Source organism: Typopeltis vanoorti, chromosome 12, assembly GCF_054136105.1.
Source record: "Typopeltis vanoorti isolate ZY-2024b chromosome 12, IOZ_Tvanoo_1.0, whole genome shotgun sequence".
Lineage (NCBI taxonomy): Eukaryota > Metazoa > Arthropoda > Arachnida > Uropygi > Thelyphonidae > Typopeltis > Typopeltis vanoorti.
Window position 1 is genome coordinate 124,201,149 of NC_143560.1, and position 20,754 is coordinate 124,221,902.

The 20,754-nt window shown below is 37.2% G+C and overlaps 1 protein-coding gene across 1 annotated transcript; it reads left to right on the top strand.

The window, feature by feature from the left end:
• Positions 1–17,713: 17,713 nt before the first annotated feature.
• Positions 17,714–19,790, top strand: LOC150101204 (transcription factor Jun-like). Its single transcript, XM_090401412.1, has 2 exons — positions 17,714–19,173; positions 19,363–19,790. Exon 1 carries the CDS (start codon positions 17,951–17,953, stop codon positions 18,878–18,880), a length of 930 nt encoding a protein of 309 aa, XP_090257538.1. The 5' UTR covers positions 17,714–17,950; the 3' UTR covers positions 18,881–19,173; positions 19,363–19,790.
• Positions 19,791–20,754: the final 964 nt, after the last annotated feature.

A 20,754-nucleotide genomic window follows, 5' to 3' on the forward strand; every position in this document is an offset into this window, starting at 1 on the left:
CGATGCCTCCGATACAGCACAACTAGCAATATTTATTCGAGGAGTTGATGCGGATTTCAACATCACAGAAGAATTATTGGCGCTTCGGCCGTTAAAAGGAACAACTACCGGTAAAGATATATTTGAAACAGTCAACACAGTCTTCGAGAGATTTGGGCTTAAATGGAGTTCACTATCTGGCATATGCGCTGATGGAGCCCCTGCAATGGTTGGTGCACAGAAGGGATTTATTGGAATAGTTCATGAAAGAGCAATAGAACTACAGATCCATTCGGAAAATTTAACAAATTTTCACTGCATTATCCACCAACAAAATCTGTGTGCAAAATCGATTAAATTCACAAATGTTGTGGAAGTTGTAGTAGCCAGTATTAACTTTATTAAGTCACGTGCACTTAATCACCGCCAATTTAAGGAGTATTTGGCAGACCTATTTTCGGATTATGAAGATGTGTCTTATTATTGTGAAGTGAGGTAGTTGAGTAAAAGTAAATGTTAAACCGATTTTATGATCTGAGATAAAACATTGCAGATTTTATGGACATAAAAGGAAACACAATTAACCAAGTAAAAGATGATGAGTGGGTGTGTGATTTAGCATTCCTTGTAGATGTCACCGGATACCTAAACGAACTGAATCTTAAATAGCAGTAACAAGGACAACTGGTTCATGAACTGCATGGACATGTCAAAGCTTTTTGTAATAAACTAAGATTGTTGGAAAGTCAGATGAGAGCTAAAAATTGTTATCATTTTTCTACTGCAACTCATAAAAATATCCCTTATAATTGTTGTGAAGATGAACTGAAGGCACTGATAGAGCAATTTGATACAAGGTTTGCCGACTTGAAAAACAAAGACTCCACATTCGCTATAATTGCTCGTCCGATGGATGCTGATATAAATAATGTGCCAGAACACGTACAGATGGAACTTATTGAGCTTCAGACGGATTTAGTACTAAAATCACAATTTAACAACATTGCTTTGACGGATTTTTATAAATTTTATTTGGTGGATTTTTATAAATTTTATCTGCCGAAAAGACAAAGTAAAATTTACTGTCTTTTCGGCAGTACATACATGTGCGAACAGTTTTTTCGAGGATGAAATACAATAAATCAATAATTCGGACAAGAATAACGGACGAAAACCTCGAAAATTCTATGCGATTTTCCTTAAGTAATATTAAGGTCAATATTGATAGTCTCGTAGTTGAAGTACAAGGCCAATCTTCACATTAAATTGTTATGTCGTTCATTATATTATAACATTTATGTAGAGCTTTATACCAAAGTATTATATTATAAATAAATGAAATATGAAGTAGCAACTAGTTTTAATTCATTTAATATTAATTTATTTTATTTAATAATTTGGTCTGACCCTTGACTCAGAGACCGAATGATAATTTGGCCCCCGAACTAGGAAAGGTTGCCCAGAACAAACTGTTTTATACTGGTTTTGTTTACCAATGTGTAAATTGGAGAATTATAATACATATGGTAATATTATAATAAATCAATTAATCTGCTAATTCTTTTTATTCTCAAAAGAGTGTAGGCAAGGCTACTTTAGCCTTGTAACTTTTGGAGACCAATGGCTATTCAATGAATAAAGTATGACACAAGTGCCGCCATCTCGTGGTCTATAATCTTAACACTATACACATACACGATGGTGGTCTGAAATATTCTCGGCTTCGACCATAGATGGCAATACTATAAGGAAGATTTTTTTTTTCTAATTTAGTACATCTGTCATAAGCATCCATGTGACATTGCAAGTCATTCTACCAAGTAGTTGGTTTTATTACAGCTGTCGGAAGCAAAAGTGTTGTCTGTATCCCTTGAAATGGATAAAACTGAGTATCGTGCGGTTATAAAATTCTTTGTAAAAGAATGTTTAACGCCAATCATTCAAAGTTCATAAACGTTTATGGGCACTCTTCTCCTTCATTTTCGGCAATTAAGAAATGGGCTGCCGAGTTTAAACGTGGCCGTACCAACCTTGAAGATGATCCCGCCACGTTTGGCGGGATCATCTTCAAGTCACGATATGGTATTGGATGACCGGCTAGTCAAAGTGCGTGAAATTGCTGAGACCAAAGACATTTCAAAGGAATGTGCAGGATATATTTTGCATGAGGAATTGCAAACGAAAAAGCTTTGCACAAGATGGGTGCCGCGCTTGCTCACAGCAGATCAAAAAGGCACTCGCATGAAAATCTCTGAACAGTGCTTGGAGCGTTTTAACAATAATAAAACTGATTGTGTCGATTTATTACTATGGATGAGACGTGGATTCGCCATTACACACCAGAATCAAAACAGCAGTCAAAAGTGGACAGAAGTGTTCAGCGCCAAAGACAAAGTCGGTTCCATCAGCAGGAAAGCGTTTTATTTATTATCTTGAAAAGGGTAAAACAATAACCGGGGAATATTATTCCGATCTTTTAACCAGACTATCCGAAAAAATTCGTGTGAAAGACCCAGTTGGCAGAAGAAAAAAATCATCTTTCATCATGACAATGTACCTGCCCACAAAGGTGTTTTGGCAATGAGAAAATTAAGGGATCTGAACTATGAATTGTTGGAACATCCACCCTATTCCTCAGATTTGGCTCCCTCTGACTTTTGTCTCTTCCCAAAACTAAAAATCTTCCTCGCTGGTCAGCGTTTTTTTTTTTTTTTCGAATCAAGAGGTGATTGCAGCTGTAGAGGGGTATTTTGCAGATCTTTCTGAGAACCACTACTGGGATGGGATAATGGCGCGGAGCATCGCTGGAATAAATGTTTAATCTTAAGGGAGATTATGTTGAAAAAAAAAAAATAATAATTTTGAAATTGTAAACTCAGTTTTTCACTGTTAGGCCGAGAACTTTTCAGATAACCCTTGTGTGTGTGTGTGTGTGTGTGTGTGTGTGTGTATGTATGTATGTATGTATGTATGTATGTATATATATATATATATATATATATATATATATGGTGATCAAAATTGAAGTATCCCTGTTTAAGGCCTTGTGGAGCCAGTGATCCAAATGTTGCAAATTTGAGGGGGAAAGTAATTCCAAAATTCATCACCAGGTAGTAGTAATTTTCTGTATCTTTGGGAAATCCCCCAGGGCCAGATCAGGTGAACGAGACTTCCATGCAGTGGGAAATGCACGGCTGATCACTTTGGCTTCCATGAAATGTTTTCGAAGAACATCTTGTACGGAACGACCAATGTGTGCAGAGTGTCCATGCCTCATGGAAAATGACTGAATCCATGCACAGGCACTGCTGTAGTTGTGGCCAACAAAATTGTTTATCATATCGCGATATCTCTCGGCTCTCACTGAGCAAGTCACAGAACCCGACTGGCAAATGTCCTCAAAGAAGAATGGTCCAATGATTAAAGTGTCCAATGAATGGTCCGAAGCTGTATACACAAACACACCACAACTTTCGGTGAATGCAAAGGAGTTTGTTGAATTCATGCGGGTTTTGCGTAGCCCATACTCGGCAATTGTGGGTATTCTCACACTGTTCAGGTGAAAGTTAATCTCATCTCTCCACAAAATCATCCACGTCCAACTCCACTCAAGCAAGCGAATATCAGGCGACTTTCAAAGTCTCCTGCGGATGCAACTGACATGTCAGAGTTATCTTGAATATTTAGAAATACAGAACCATCCATAGAATTTCCCTGACATTTGTGTAAGGCATATCCATGTGTCTTGATGCAGCATGTGCGCACTGGAGGAACCAACGTTGTTATTCATGGCCTGCTCCGCAATGGGAGCAGCAGCTTCATTCACCTGTCATGAACTGATTGGTTTGTGACCTCTGGCAGGTCTAACTCCCAACTCTGTGCATAGGGCTTCAAGGAAGATGATATGCGTGTTTCTATTCGGTCAGAAGATTTCAAATGGGCTTAAAAGATATGAAGGCACTCCGGAGAATTTATGACCAGCTCAGGTATATGAGGCAGCCAGCTGATGTCTGTTCGGTGACGTATTCGAGCAGAGGAGGGGAGAAAGAGAGCGTGATATGTTTCGTTGCCCGCAGGTGTCCATCCAGTTATGTATGGGCAGTGGGGTTAAATCCCTGGGGAAGGGGAGTAGGAAGAAGGAGGAATGGTGGGATTATAGAGGTATGTGTTCGTTACCCCCCAGGGTGTTTTCCCAGTCGTGTGCGGGAAAACATCCTCGCTCCCCACAGACAACTCCCTGCTATCTCTTAGCCTGAAGGATTTATCTATTGCTGGTAGGTGCGTCTATTTTTGTGAGAGGTGGTATATTTCTTTGCTCAGATGAGATTTTGTGTGGTGGGGTTTCAGTTTTCCTAGTGTTGCATATTTATGTTGTTGGTTTTCGAGTGGTGTGTTCTAACGTAATTTGTGTTCTTGGAGAGGACTGTTAGGTAAATTTGTTCGTATATAAATATTTTTGTTTATTTTATTTTAATGCTTGATTAGATTTCTTTGATGAGTTGGATAAACAAATACCATTCTCGGGTTTTATATTTCTTGGAGGAGGTGGAGTAGTTTTTTCAGATTCTCATTGATTTCTTGAGAATTTACTGAATTTCCTGTATGTAACATCGAATATTAGTAAATCTCTTATAAGATTTATTTCTTTGATGCACAGATGAATTGGTGTATGATTTCTTGATGATTTTTCTATTGTAACATCGATTACTGGACTTGAACAAGAAATGACACAGTGAGAAATACGGAATCAAGTTCAAGTCACCCACAGGAACAAAAAGAAAGCACACTACAGGAATTACAAAATCAGTAAATATCTATTTTACTACCCTTCCCTCACATGGTGAGATGAAGTAGTGACGTTTCGGGAGAGGAAACAACAAAAACAGTAACCTGTTCACACGAACAATTAATCTAACAAACCCCCAAAGCACAACTATGGAAATTGTCGACCAACCAGAGGATCGAATTTTACTCTCTAAATGGAAAACAGCAAAAAAAAATATCTTTTAAAAAATAAAACCACCACCAAACAAAGACTCCCTTCCACGCAGAATCGATTCCAACACACCCTGCACAACTCCGGAAACTATGCCAGCCAAATAGACAATACGTCTATTTGACGGATTTTTAACAGACGTAACAATACGTCCGTTAAAAAAACCACCACCAAGAAACGTTCTGAATTTAGTATGTTACTACACTAAAGAGAGAAAAAAAAATAGTGCACACTTTTTTTTTTTTTTCTCACAAAAACAATCTTAAGTACTATAGTGAGTGCATAGCAAGAAATGAATTGCGAAGACCAATGAGGTATAACAAGAAACGAACACTACTTGGTGAGTTTCTCTTTGTTGCTTTTATGTCAGCTGAACTCGCACTTTCTTGGATGATTGAATAACAGAACGATGTGAGACTCGGCCCCAAACTGTTCTTCGGAACTTCCTGAAAAGTGAGCACAGTAATAAATTGTCACTTCACACACGTAGCACGGAGTAATAAATTACATCACTTCGCATGCGTAGATAGCTGTCTGAAGTGTGATTATCTATGCCTCTCCTCATGACGTGACATTTTTTATCATTGGGTACTCTGTTTTTGCTAGTGGCATAGCTTTGTCTACATGTTTCGACATGCAAACCCTGTACACATGGGGAGTAAACATTATTCCAAGGTATTAATATGAAGTGTTTGTTCGCTTATTCTTAACAGGGATCATTGGTATGAGTATACTATTACCAGAACATATCAGGTACCCACGAACAAGTAATATTTTCATTAATACAGTTTATATTTAAATTAATGTTTTTATTTTTTTTAATGTACAGTAGCAGCGGGTACTGTTTTTTTTTTTTTTTTTTTTAAATCTATCAAAGAAAAAGTTTCACTTACGAGAAAGGTAGTTCCACAAAGTCTTATTTTCAAAAAATCGTTAGAGGGCGAGAAAAATATCCCATTTCATCAGGAAATTTAAAAGTACGAAATTTAATAGTACTGTACCATAAATTACATCACAGACGACTCTTAGATTAAAAAATAGATTTCAAAACTTCGAGATTTTTTCCTCTATTTTATAAAAAAAAATAATATACTGTATATATAAAACTCAGAAGAACTGGTTTTCACACCAAATAAACCACAAGAATTAACATACAATACAACTTAGACGAATGCATGTAACATGGCTCTTAAATTACATAACTTAAGAATAAATAATAAATAAAAACAGTCATCAAAATGGCAATCGCGTACCAAACTACACCAGAATGTTGTTGGACGGAAACAGTTATTCACGTCTTTCATTAATTCTATCATGTCTAAATAAAGATCTGTTTGTTAAATTTTAATTCCACAAGCGATGTATTGTTTGTTGTTTTTCATTTTGAGAGTAGATTTCAAAATTTCGTTTTTCTTCCGCCCAATTTATATCACGTCACCGAACAAATATCAGCTGGCCTTCGCATATCCTCAGGAAGTCATACATTCTGTCAGGATTGTCTCCAAAACTTTTTGGTCCATTCCAAACCCCTAATTCCAAAGTGATCTGCATTTCCCTATCCCCATGCCACAGGAGGGGTGTCAGGATAGAGGCATGGAGATCACTTTCCTGCTTTCCACATGTGTGGGGAATGGGGAAAACGACCGGAGAAACCCACTAGATAACGAACACATAGTTCTGTCATCCCACCTCTTCCTCTACCTCCCTATCCAAGGATACATCCCTTCTGCTCACACACAACCGTGGGCAACGAACAAATCGCGCTCTCTTTCTTCCCCGAATACGTCACCGAATAGACATCAGCTAGCCCTCTGCCTATCATCAGGGGATTATAAGTTCCATCAGGTATGCTCCATATCTTTTGGGCTAGACTCCAAATCAACAAGAGCAATATGGATTGGTACTGTTTAACAGAGCACGCCTGTTTCTCTACAGAGAGATAGCAAGCATGCTCTAAACTAGAATGACCCAGGAACGCGTCATCATCCATGTAATATACAGGAAAGGGACACTTATGGTGGAAGCAGTGTGAAACTTTGGGGAGGTATCTCGTTGGATAGATGCACCAACCTGTATGTGCTTCCTAGAAGAACAAAGAATGTTGCAACTATATAGACTAGGTCCTGAATCTCAATATTCATCCATATGGGGGAACATATCCTACAAAACAATAATGCTCGTCTTCATCAAGCGAAAATTCGTGGACCAATATCTTCAAGAAAAAAGTGTCGTACGTATGGGACTGGCCATCCAAATCTCTCGACCCTAATGCTACTGGGTGTGCTCTAGGTAGACGTGTTGCTGTTCCCAAACCTCTTCAAAACCATGAGGGATTTAGTTAAGCTTCGTAGGAGCAATGGTTGTTATTACCAACTGAACTGCTGGACACTATTATAAACAGTACTATACATCGCTGTGATTATTGTATTGCTGTGAGGGAGGACTACATTCCTTATTGAGACAGTTTGATAATTCACCCTGACCTTTTTTTTTTCATCATTGTGTTCATATATCTATTTGTTGTCGTTTTTCCTTTTTTGTATTAGACCTATTGGCCTGTTACTGCTCTAAGCCTTTCCAAGCCGTATATCCAGTGGTGAGCTATAAGGGGTTTGCCCGAGCCCTTTGTTAAATTTTTCTCAAATTTGCGAGCCCCTTGTTCTTGTCTACTTTTTTATTTTTTCAAAAAAAAAAAAAAAAAACATAATTTTTTGAAATATATTGAGCGAAAAACTCATACAGTAACCTACCAAAGTGATTTTATTAAATAAAATATTATAGTTACTGTTACCACCATTTTACAATTAAGAATTCACTTTTAGTAATCGCATATGAATAAATAGGACTATAAAATAATGCCCCTTGATTGGTACCGTTGATTATCACTTGAAGTATAAAAACAAAAGAAAAATATAACGTACTTCAATATTATTGTATTTAGATAATATTTATTTATTATTTATAAACTGTTTGTCATGAAAACTTCTATCGCAAACGAAAGAAATTTATTTTGTTTATAAAAAATGCGGACTATTTCATATGTGCGATTATAAAAGATTTTATTCTTATATTTTGATAGTTAAAAAATGTTTTTCTTATGTAAGATAAATTAACACAGATGATTGTGTGGCAAATATTTCATGTCTAGATCATGAAAGATTTCTTTAAAAATGATAGCCTTTACAGGTTGATTGTCCCCTCATACTTTTTGATTGGCATTTGTACACAAGCTGTATTAATAAACGTTTTTCTGTGAAATACGGCTTTTTTTTTTTTGCTCGACGATGCGAGCCGTTTGTTAAAATTTCCATAGCTCACCAACTACGTATACCCGTCCCAAGGATAAGGTGGCTAGCCTTATGCCTCCCGCTGTGTCCATGTCTGGATGCGTGTGTTCAAGGCCGGTTTGCCTGCTTACGGGAGAAAAAAAACCGGATAAACTGGGGAGAAAAAACCTGCAGCCAACGCTCAAGACCGGCTAACTTGGCTATGTCTGAGAAAGATCCTTAAGCTCCTCTCGTCAGCGACGGAATCGAACGCAGGACACTCCTTTCCCAGGCATATGGTTGCGAAGCGCACAGCCCCCCGGCTAACCGCGAACATCTATTTATTACTGAATTCAAATATTATTTACATTTGCTATGGGTGAAACACCCACAGAAATTGTAATTAGGAGAGGACACTATCATAAACAGTACTATACATCGCTGTGAGGAATGACTACATTCCTTATTGAAACTGTTTGACAATTCACCCTGACCTTTTGTTTTTGATCATTGTGTTCAAAGATTAAGATTTTCAGTTATCGTAAATTTTCTCTTAAATAAAAAAAAAAAAAATCAGCTAACGACTTTTCTTCACTTATAGGGAGTAGGCAAAGCCTTTAAACCCTCTCTAGCTTTTTTGGAAACTGAGTGGGCAGTTCAATCTCCACCAGTAACCAATCAGAGACAACTCTCCCATGACTGTCATAAATTATAAGCTGCAACCGATGAAGAGAGACAGGTAAACGAGTGCTGCAATCTCTTGGTACCTAACAGGATATTTTACCGTCTGATATAATGTGGGTTCTACGGTCATTTTTCTTGAGTTTACGGGGGTTAAAAACCTAACTTTCTGGGAGAAAAAACCCACTTGCCGGTGCCTGGTACCAACTAAATCGGGAACTGGTCGAAGATATGCTTAGAAAAAGTTCCTCCAGTCGGCGACTCGACTTGAACTTAAGTCTACATTCGGGCGACCTAGGATGCAAGTGCCATAATGAATTGATTGATGCAAAGGCAATCAATCAATCAATACATTAAATATGCCAAGTACAAAACTTGCCTTCGGTAACATTAATAAACTACAGAACTTAAAACAAAACTAGAAACACCCTCTGATATAGTATCATAGAGCAGGGGTCGGCAACCTGCGGCTCGCGAGACACATGCGGCTCTTTGGATGTGAAGCTGCGGCTCTTTAGTTCCATACGCAAATATTATTTATTTTATTTTATTCATCCTTTTCAGAATGATTTAAAAATTTTTTTAAATCGTTCTGAATCGATTAACGAGGACTTTAGGCACCGATTCTATCTCTCAGCCACTTGTACTCGCTTTTCACCGCACCCCTCCCCCGTGACACGCATCATCACTGTCGTCAGTCGTCGGAAGCTTATATGTTTGGCAATTTTCATTGATTTCGGCATAAAAAAAAAAAACGAAAATGTGCAGACTGCGCCGTGATAAACACGTTCTGACAAGTCCGTTCGTGCCAGTCGGCGATCACCGCACACGGGAGGCGACCACAGATGCGACGAAACTATGTATTTATAGTCAATCAGTACGTGAGAGAGTGAGACAAACAGTGTTTCGTGTCTAAATTATTTATTTTAATAATTAAATTATTTGAGAATTATTTATTTTATTTAGGTAGGTATTTTTAATTGGGAAATATCGTTGTGAAATGTTTTTTGATAAATTATATTTCATTATGCCCAGCTTCTCGTATCCGCTAAAACAGTACAAGATAGAATAGCTAAAATGTCTTCAAATGTAACATATTTGCAGGTGGAAGATATTCAACCTTCTTCTGCCTTATCACTTGCTATAGATGAGTCTTGCGACATAAAAGACACTGCACAAGTTGCCCTTTTTGTCAGGTATATGTCTTCCCAAGGTCCAAAAGAAGAACTTCTAGGATTGCTACCGCTCTCGGGACAAACTAGAGGGGAAGATATAGCGAATGCCGTGCAAAAATGCCTTGAAGACAATAAGATCTTGTGGCTCTTTAAAAACTTTTAAAAATTTTGTGGCTCTTTAAAAACTTTGAAATTTTGTAAATTGTAATTTTTGACTCTTCCAACTCAAAAGGTTGCCGACCCCGGTCATAGAGGAATGTCGTATATAAATGTAACTGCGAATCTGTTGACAGCATTTGCTACATTGCATCCAACATTTGTTCTTGAAAATCGTGTGTAATCAATGATTATCAAAATTCCGCTATCTAACTATTTACATCCTAGAACTGAATTATCACTAAATGCTATACAATTAAAAACCCAGAAATGCAGGTTATTACTATTGTTTTTCAAGATAATGAAAGCCAATCATAGTGCCCGGAATGCATTGCTACGAAACTAACTGATATGCCAGACACACCAAAACTGATCTTGTTCCAAATAAATAAAATAAGTTTCTTCCTGTAACTTACAAACAAAACCAATTAACACCTTATTCAGTCAGCCACATGACAAGCTTGTCATGTGAATAAGGTGTTGCTAACATGACAATACTGTACATAGCAGAGAAGCACATAATTATATAACATAGTACTGTATATTATTATTGTACGAGTTCCTCCATGAACCCCGAAGACCCAATTTATTCGCACAATCTAGCATGCCTCTCCTTGAACCCATTAACACGCAAAGCACTTACTACTGACAACCCTCTTAACAGAAACAGGGTTGTCTACATTGACATAGGCATCCACATTTTGATGTTCTTGATATGAATTTGGTTGGGTTTTTTTATATGAACTAGATAAGTTTTTTTGATATGTCCTTAATATGAACTAGATAAGTAGGAAAACGATGAAACCTGACAATGAATTTGCCTATGATTTGTATCTGATCTAATCTAAGTATCGTTCTGTTTCGTGGTGTTCAGGTTACTCTTATAATGGACAAAGCGCAGCCTCCATCCGATATAAAAGAAAGCTGCAGCTACAAAAAAACATGAGAATTCCTTTTTCTTTCGGTAGGAAAAGTCACTATTAACGAAATCATTGTCCTCCCCCTTAATTTCCTATTTCACACTCCAAGAGCAAGCTGACCGGAGCCAAATACTGTTAAATAAAATAACGTGCCTGTCAAAGACTTGACTGTTTTGTATAATTCCAACCAACTAATCACTGAGAGCATCAGCCAGATGAAAGGTAGCCCGTCAATTTCATTTACTACGAATCAAAGAAGCTGTTCTTTGTATAACTGAGCGATGTAGTTAAAGCATGAAATAATTTTATACTGAAACCATAAAATTTTCCTTTTTCTCAAGATGACAAATCCTTTGCGTTTCCTGAGACATTTAGAAAAAAAAAATAGTAATTAATAAGATAATTTACACATGTACAATCATCTCCAAACTATTCAAAGAGATCGCTTGTCACAGCTATCTCTTTGAATAGTTTATGAATAGTGAGGATATATGAATAGTCCATAAACAGTGTGTTTCTAATAAAATATAAATAGTAACAGCTAACGCCTTTGATTCCCTACAACGAGAGCAGGCTAGGCCGTTTTACCCTATTTAACTTTTGGAGACAGAAGGCATTTCAATCGCCACCGGTAGCCAGTCAGAGATAGCTGGCCCAAGATTTTCACTAATTATAAACTGTGAGGAGAGGAAGATACGTGCTGACATCTCGTGGTCACTAACCTTAAGGAAGTACATTAATATCTGGGTTCTATGGTAGAAATTCTTGAATTTATGGGACGAAAACCCGAGTTTCTGGGAGAAAAAAAGAAGTCAATCTCCTGCCTGTGTCAGAGATCGACTAATCCGGGAACCAGTCGAAGAAAGGCTTAAGTTCCTTTAGCGAACGACTAGAATCGAATTTAGTACGATAATTCTTTGGACGGCCTAGCACTAGCGCTATGGACACAAGCGTATTTCCACAAGACTACATAGGCTTAATGCTGTTTTACAAAAATGTGATAGTATGATGTGTTGGAGGGAAAAAACGCTCCAAATAAATTCTGTAGCTTTTATTATTAATGTATTATTTTATCCAATATAACAGCCAAATCTCAACATTACGACTCTCTAGCATGTTTTTCAAAACAGCAGGAGTGTTGCAGACATGTTCTTCAAATGTCAAGATTTATTCTAATATTCACATGAAAAGTGGTATCATCTTAGAGTAAAGCTTAGACAAAGAAGCCGTTCTCATTCTTGCTTTCGTTCAGAAAGCATGTTGCACATTTTGGCCACTTGGGATGATGAGTCATCTTAATGTGTTATTGTAATTTTACAGACAAGGAGTTTGTTTCTACAGCGATAGGACACTGGAATAACATTAGTTTGTTTGTATTCGTCAACCAGAGGAACTATTTCGAAGCCTTTCTTCGACTGGTTCCCGACTTAGTTGATCTAAATCAGAGGCCAGTCAGTTTTTCAGGAAGTATGGTTAAGGTATGGAGTACTTTGTACAAGACAATTGAAAACTGGGTATACTTTGTATGAATACACATGAACAGACATGAATATACTTTATGGACATGGTTTTGTGCAGGTACGTCTTGCATTTTGTATATAACACAGAGGCCATTGATTGGATAAAGAAATGGCTACTCAGCCAGATTTTACAAAGACATTTGACAGGATTCAACATGGTGCTCTGTTGCATACGTTGAAGCAAATGGGGATGGATATGAAGCTGGCGATTTACATGTGGGTGGCTGGTGGATGATATCAAAGATGGTTTATGGACCAGATGAATCCAACAGAAGGTAGGAGACTATTGGTATACAACAAAAGCTCAGTATTTGGTTCACTCATTAGTGTAATGTGTACTTTAACGATATTGGAAATAAACTGACAGGAAGTATCCACTTATTTGCTGATGATGAAAAACTGGGAAGAGCGGTAACCAGTGAATAATGATAATAAAGAAACCACAGGTTGATTAAAATAGACTGGTAATATACAAAAAGGTAAATAGCTGCCATTTAGCATGGCCAAGTGCAAGGTGATGCAGTTTGGTAACAAAACATCACCAGCTGCTGTACTATATAAAGGGAAATGAACTCCAGGAAATTGATGAGGTCAGAACCCTGGAAGCGATTGTGGACAGTGAGGTGAAGTTTAGAGGGCATATTGCAAAATTTGGCCAAAACATCACTTGAGATTACATGATTCATGAAGAACACACACTAAGAAGCAGGAATAATGAGGTTCTTGTTACCCTTTATAACGCATTAATAAGGCCAAATCTGGACTACTGCGCATAGCTCTGCTCATCTGAATTCTGTGGGTAAGAAGTGGCAGAGGGAATCCAGAAGAAAGTGACAAAAATTATTTAGAGACTTCCAGGTAGCGAAGATTCATCTAGTTGAGTCCTCACTACCTGGACTACATTGAGTCTGGAAATGCATTATAATGAGGATTATAATGCATTTCCAGCGTTCGGTCAAAAAATAGAAGCTTGCCGCTCTTGTCATTTTCGTTGCAGAAAACAAGGCAATCTCTCTATACATATGGCCGTCGCAATAATAATGCCGTACTTCGTGCTCTGGATTTTTGTTTCCAAGGTAGAGCCCTGGCACTATTTCTTTTGGAACTACACCCCCTGCCTATTACTATCCTCAATAAAACGAAACATTCCATATACTATCTCCTGTATGCCTCTCAAAAATTTCCAGTTTCAATTACAGTACCTCTCTTTCTCCTGTTTAGTGTCTAGTCACAAATTCTCTTTTGATTTTGTAATCTGTACTTCACAATCTCGATGTTCCGTTAGGTTACCTAACCGCTCTCCTTTGCACACACTCTTCAACATAACCCTAACATTATAGATTAGTATCTGAAATAGCGGGTATCAGTTAATTTTCTTGAATTTACGGAATGAAAATCTCACGTTTCCGAGAGAATAAATCCTAATTGCCCATGCCAAAGATCAACTAACTAGGAATGGACCATTTCCAAGAAAGCCTTTAAAAAAAAAAAAAAATTTCCTCTAGTCCGTCACTAGAATCGAACTTAGTCTTTCTTCGGACTTGCGTTATAGATGCATACACTATTTCCGCAGACATATAGAAAGAAACGTGGAATTTTCAGTTACCCAACTCAGAAAAATTAATTAGAACACACGAATACATACAAATAAATACTACTACTACTATTTTGGCGCCTTCATGGAGTCCAAGACATCGTGGAAGATCCACTCAACACATAACAGCAGTTAATGTATTTACACTTAAAATTCGCTCCTCACTCTGTTCAAACTTCTGCTCAACTTCGATTAATGAGCTCTTCTTCTTTTCCAATTCTATCTTGTGTTTGAAAAATTTCGCCTGTGCCTACCCTATAAAATCCCATCACCGATTTACCTATCTCAAAAACCTTGCAATTCACAATTACTCCATCTGTTCTCATATTCGACATCGCACAGCCTTGAAATTATCTTAATCTCATTTGAACCCTTTTTTAATGTTTCGTATTCGCTCTCAAAGCCAAACAGTTGTTCATAACTCACCAAGAACTTCTGTCTCATTATCCTTTACTGGCACCGATTCACCCATGACACTTTTACTTTAGATATTAAGTTACTTTTTCAAATACTCACCTAGATTTATTCTTCTCAAAAAAACATTCCGGAACGCTGGTTTCCACCAGTGTTCCGGAATGTTTAGCACAGAGAAATTCTAATCCATAGTATCAAAACAATGAGTTAAATGGTTCAGTTTTGATGGCATTTAATTGTTTATAACATTATGATCTAATGTCACAGATCTTCTTGTTGTTCCCACCCTCATCGCCCCTTACCAATCTGTGTCTTCGTACCTTGCCACTGTTTTCTTCCTCCGGACACGATATGAGTAATCCCCATGTTCTGTGTCCCTGCTACCTGAACGTAATACTTACTTGCAAAACTTCTAAGAAATTTTGCACATTTAACACTTATGGAAGCATACCTCATGAAACATTAGCTTCGCCATGGTACATATACTGAATCATTTACTTCAAGACCGCAAATTTCATATCACTAAAGGTCACAACAGGGTGTCTACATCGGTTTTCTAAAAATAATCTATAGCGTAGAATACTTGCAGACAAAACTAAGTTATTGGCCTTTAGGGTTATACCCTCACATTAGACACACTGATGTCACATCATTAACTAGCAAAAATCATCAAATGTGATTATTTTTGCTGTTAGATATGCGATAAATGATATATGATGATAAATCTGTTAGATATACAGGGTGTTCGGGATAAATTTGACATATTTATAATTAATTATATTTTTCCGTAAGTTACATGTATTAACACACACTTCTCTTCATTTAAAAGTTTGGACCCTTCTTCATTCATATACAAGATGTCAGAAAGGATGGATAGCTGGAACCCACCTGAATCATGGAAGAGAATAACTTGTATCATGATGATTCGTGCCCGCCATCAAAATAAGGATATTACGACTGCTGCCCAATGCTCCCTGAATACAGTAAAAACAATCAGGCATGAACTAGAGACTTGCAATGGTGACTACGAGGATGTAGCAAGAAGAAAGATCCCTAGCAGACGATCTGATTGCGTTCGTACAGCAGAATTCCTCGCAAATCTGCAGGAACAGGTGTTGAAGAACCCTGGCATTGGAATTCGGGCTTTGTTCGTGGAGTTGCTAACTGTAGTCAAGCCCTGGATAACAAGGGTAGCCAATGGTAGGCCGTATGTATGGCAGCAGGATTCGGCCCCTTGCCACACCTCTGGGAAAAGTCAAAAATGGTTGTCTGAAAATTTCTACGACTTCACCAGTCCAAATGTTTGGCCTCCAAACTCCCCAGACCTTAACCCCATGGATTATTTTGTATGGGGCGCAGTTGAAAAAGACACCAATCGCACTTCCAGTAATACAAAAGCCCAGTCAATGGATAAAATTAAAACAGTTTTTGCGGCCCTTCCCAGGGAGACTGTAGCATCAGCTTGTTCGAGGTTCCGAAGCAGAATTGAAGCTGTGATCGATGCTAATGGTGGTTATTTTGAGTAAATCTTGTTGATAGTATTGTAATTAACTCTGCCTGTAATGTTTTTTTGTCAATTCATTAAATTTAATAGATACAAAGAAGATTTTCTTTTTCCTTACGAAACTGTCAAATTTATCCCGAACACCCTGTATGTGACTGCATCCTTTAAGGCAAATTTTTTGTGCTATCTTCATGTTTTTTTTTTTTAGAAATGAAGCAACATTAGAATTAATAATATACTGCTAATAGGCAATTCCGTAAGCTAAGCTGAAGCGTCTTAGTACCATCGACGGTATTTAATTACCTGTAACGTATAGTACGTTTGTAATATAATAAATATTTTTTATAATGGTATTGTAACGGACACTAAAATTAGGCTTAACTGTTCTCATTCACTGGCACTACAATTACTTAAATAGAGTACTCATCTGAACTAAAAAAATTTACCACAACACTTCACCTAACATATCCTAATAATAATAAAAAAAAATAATAATAAATAAATAAACTCATCAAGCAGCCAACAAAAAGTTAAGCACATTTGAGCGCGGTTAGTAGTTGGAAGGGGTTAATCGTTCGATGCTGTTGGCACATACTCCCTCGATGAGTCTTTGGACTCCCTGGAGGTGTCACATAATAATAATACACTGGATTTAGCTGAGATTGATGCGAATCCTAACTGTCTCATCTCTAAAGGACTAAAATTCCTAGGTGAAGGGGGGGGGGGAAGACATCAGTCTTATAAGATCTATTTCCCGAAGGGGAGTAAAATTAAACAGGGAATATTTTTTAAAATTTTATTTTTTACAGCGGGAAAATGATCTTGAATCTGCCACTGACGAAACTTTTTTTTTTCTTTTTTTTTGGAAAGCAGTGGTGTAGCTAGTGGGGGCGGGGGCGGCCCTTTGAACCTAACTCCATACGTCGTTTTGACTTTTCAGTATTTTTGGTGTGTATTGAGAGGGGCGCCAAAAGCTGTAGCAACGCCGCTGTTGGAAGGTTAATAATTTCCTGTTCTAAATTATTATTATATGATACCTCCAGGGAGTCCAAAGACTCACCGAGGGAGAGTGTGCCAACAGTATCGAACCTTCCAGCTGCTAACCGCGCTCAAACTTGCTTAACTTTTTGCGTGAGGCATAGGAGAGGCTCTACCAATCTACCAACCATTGCTGGCACTAACTCATTAACATCTAGCTCCATTAAAATTGCAATGTAACTTAGAGCTACAAACTAGCTGACATTGCAATCCACATGATCCATCAAACCTTTTGCATATCAATAAAGACCAATTACTTCAAAGCGTACAATAGTGTATTAGAAATTTAGAGCTGTAAACGGACGTCACAACTGACGTCAAACTCGTCGTGTGCGACAGAGCGAGGTATAAGGATTGCCGTTGGTCATACAGTGATGATGTCATTCTCAACCAATGAATTCGTAGATAAATGATGTCATGAATTTTTTTTGTCTAGTGAGTCAGCATTATAAGGCAGGATAGGTTGTAAAAGACAGTGAGTCAGATAGCACGTTGGTTTGTTGTGTGAGAGGAAATTTTGTTCATTTTATAGAAAGGTCCAGTGTTTTGGTGTTGTCAAGACAGTGTTTTAGTAGATGCGTTCTTGATATAAATACGAATTGCACGTATAACTATAAATTGTGTATGTTATTCTACTATTGAGGTTTTGTTGTTGCTAAGCCTAATTAAAGGTGGCTACCTTAACTACTGGTTTACGCAACGGAACAATGGAGACTACGTTTTATGATGATCCAGGTTTCCGTTCTAAAGAAGACATTAAAACGTTAAAACGAAATATGAGGTTGGACTTAGACTCTCCTAAGCCCAGTAAGAAACAAAAATTTACGTCTTTACTCACTTCTCCTGATTTAAATATGCTCAAACTGGCATCACCTGAACTAGAAAAATTCATTATTGCTCAGAATGGACTAGTAACTACTACGCCAACGCCAACCCAGTTCCTTTTTCCCAAAAACGTTACAGAAGAGCAGGAATTGTATGCCCGAGGTTTTGTCGATGCACTGGCGCAGCTACACCAATCAACAACAGCATCAGGTAACGGAAGCGTCGTAGCGCAAGCCGTTATTGCAGATGCTATATCTTCGGTGACTACAGGGACTGTTTCTGAAAGTAATGTAATATGCACCGTCCAGCCTTCTGTACCCGCATCATTTCCTGTTTCAACATCTCTTTCCGTCCAACCATCTCTTTCTTCCGTAGTCAGTGTATCATCTGCGACCTCGCCAACAACGATGGTTACTTTCCCTTCGGTCAAGACAACTTCCACTACAGGAGCATATTCCGCAGTTACAAATGGCTGCCTCACACCAACATCGGTAATAACAGTAAAAGATGAACCCCAGATAGTACCCAGTGTAGGGGTTACACCTCCCTTGTCTCCGATCGACATGGTGAATCAAGAAAGGATAAAACTGGAACGGAAACGCCTTAGAAATCGGATAGCCGCAAGTAAGTGCCGACGACGAAAACTGGAAAGAATTGCACGGCTGGAAGATAAAGTACGTCTTTTGAAAAACGAAAACACAGAACTGAGCGCTGTGGTCCATAAACTGCGTGATCAGGTATGTCAGTTGAAACAGCAAGTTATGGACCATGTTAAAAGTGGCTGTGATATAATGATTACTCATCCATTCTGATACTGCTTTTGAACAATAATGTCCACAAGTTTCAGCAGCTCAAAGGACCCGCACTCCTTCCCTGCCTCCTATATTTGAAATTGTGGTCGTGTATCCGACGCTTCCAGGATTAATTGCCTGACCTCTTGCCAAAATCTTGAATATGTCAGGTTGCACGTGCCTTCGTAATATTGTGATCGTCCGATGTGATAGTTACTTCAACTACCATTAACGTGATGGTGGTATTAAAGTCTGTAAGGAATTTTTGGATGTAAAGGAGAGGCAATGCGCCTTCAGACAGCAAATTACAAAAGGTGTGAAAATTTTCATAATTTCTGTACTAAATTAGTATTTACATCTTTAATCACATCTGATTTAAATGAAAAAATATTAAAGAACTCAATAGTCATGCAGTGTTGCAAAATGTTCATTTTATCAACATTTTTAACATGCCAGTTAAAGATGTCAGTGTAATAATACTTTTTCTCCCCTTCTTTTCCCAGTGCCTGCTTGTTCTGTAGTTGGGTGGAAATTGTTTATGGAAGTGCTAAGCTGGAAGAGGGTTACTTTATATATATATATTTTTAAAAGCCTATTTAAGTGTAAATCATGTGTGGCTATGTGTAATGGAACAAGGGGAACAGTGTGTCTGATAAAGACATTTTAAAATTGCAATTCAGCTTTTTAGAGCTTTAGCTTTTGATACTGTTATTTTTATACAGGATATTGTGCATAAGCAGCCTCAGATATTTTATATATGTATAGAAATTTTCTTTTGTAAAGTTGTATTGTACTTAAGTTATCTATGTGTCAGCAAATTGGGAATCTTCTCAAACTGGTCAGATGTTGCAGTTCAGTATTGTATGGCATAAGTCATGAATGCTATACACATGTAAATATTCATATTAAAATTCTTACAGAAAAGTGTAAATTCATGTTGCCTAAGTCAGTATCAACATATGCACTATGCTTTCACATGTCATCCTTAACAGTTACAGATTTTATGAAAATTTCATATTTTAACACTTCAGTATCCTTGATCTGTGAAAATAATTTGCAGATCAAGAATATTATGTTGCATTCAACCATTTTTACTCACAGTCAGCACAGTAATGAAAAAATATACTTAAATTATGAGTAGGGCAATACCCAGTTGATCTCTTTAAGGTGTTTTTTTTTTTTTTTTTAATAATATTAGATCCTGCATAATATTAATGAGAGAAATGTTTCATTTATCTTTTCAAGTTTTTTATAATCCATATTCAGTCTGTACTTATGTGTGCATTTAGGTATAATGGAAATTTGTCTCTCATGCAGATAAAGATTTAATAGAATTGTCACATTTTAATTATGTAGTACAAAAGAATACCCTCAAATTAGGCATATTATTTAGTTGAAATTTAAAAAAAAAATTTTTTTTTTTTAAATAATTCTTTTAAAAATAGAAAAGTTTTCATTTCACACTTTTTTTTTCTAATATGCCTAAAAGTTAAAGATGTCCAATTTTTCTGTCATATTGAACTCTTTTGTGGAAATTTCTTTCATAAGCTTTTAGATCCTATTGAGGTTACACCAGAAAGTAGAGAAAATGTTTAATTGTAAAATGCACTTGAAATTTGTAGATGAGGAAGGGAGATGAACAAAATTACCAAATCATGAAGTACTGTTTTTGTTTAATTTATGCCTGCATTTATTTTTCCATTGGGTAAAAGGACAATTTATGTTTCTTTGGCATGCAAGTAAATATTATCCAACTGTTGAATAATTTCTATTAGCATTCACTTATACAATATGTGAAGATAAATGAAACTATCGTATGTTTATTAAGTAAAAGAAAGTACATCAATGAAAACTACATTTGCTATGGATCTCTCAATCACACCTTCAATTTATCC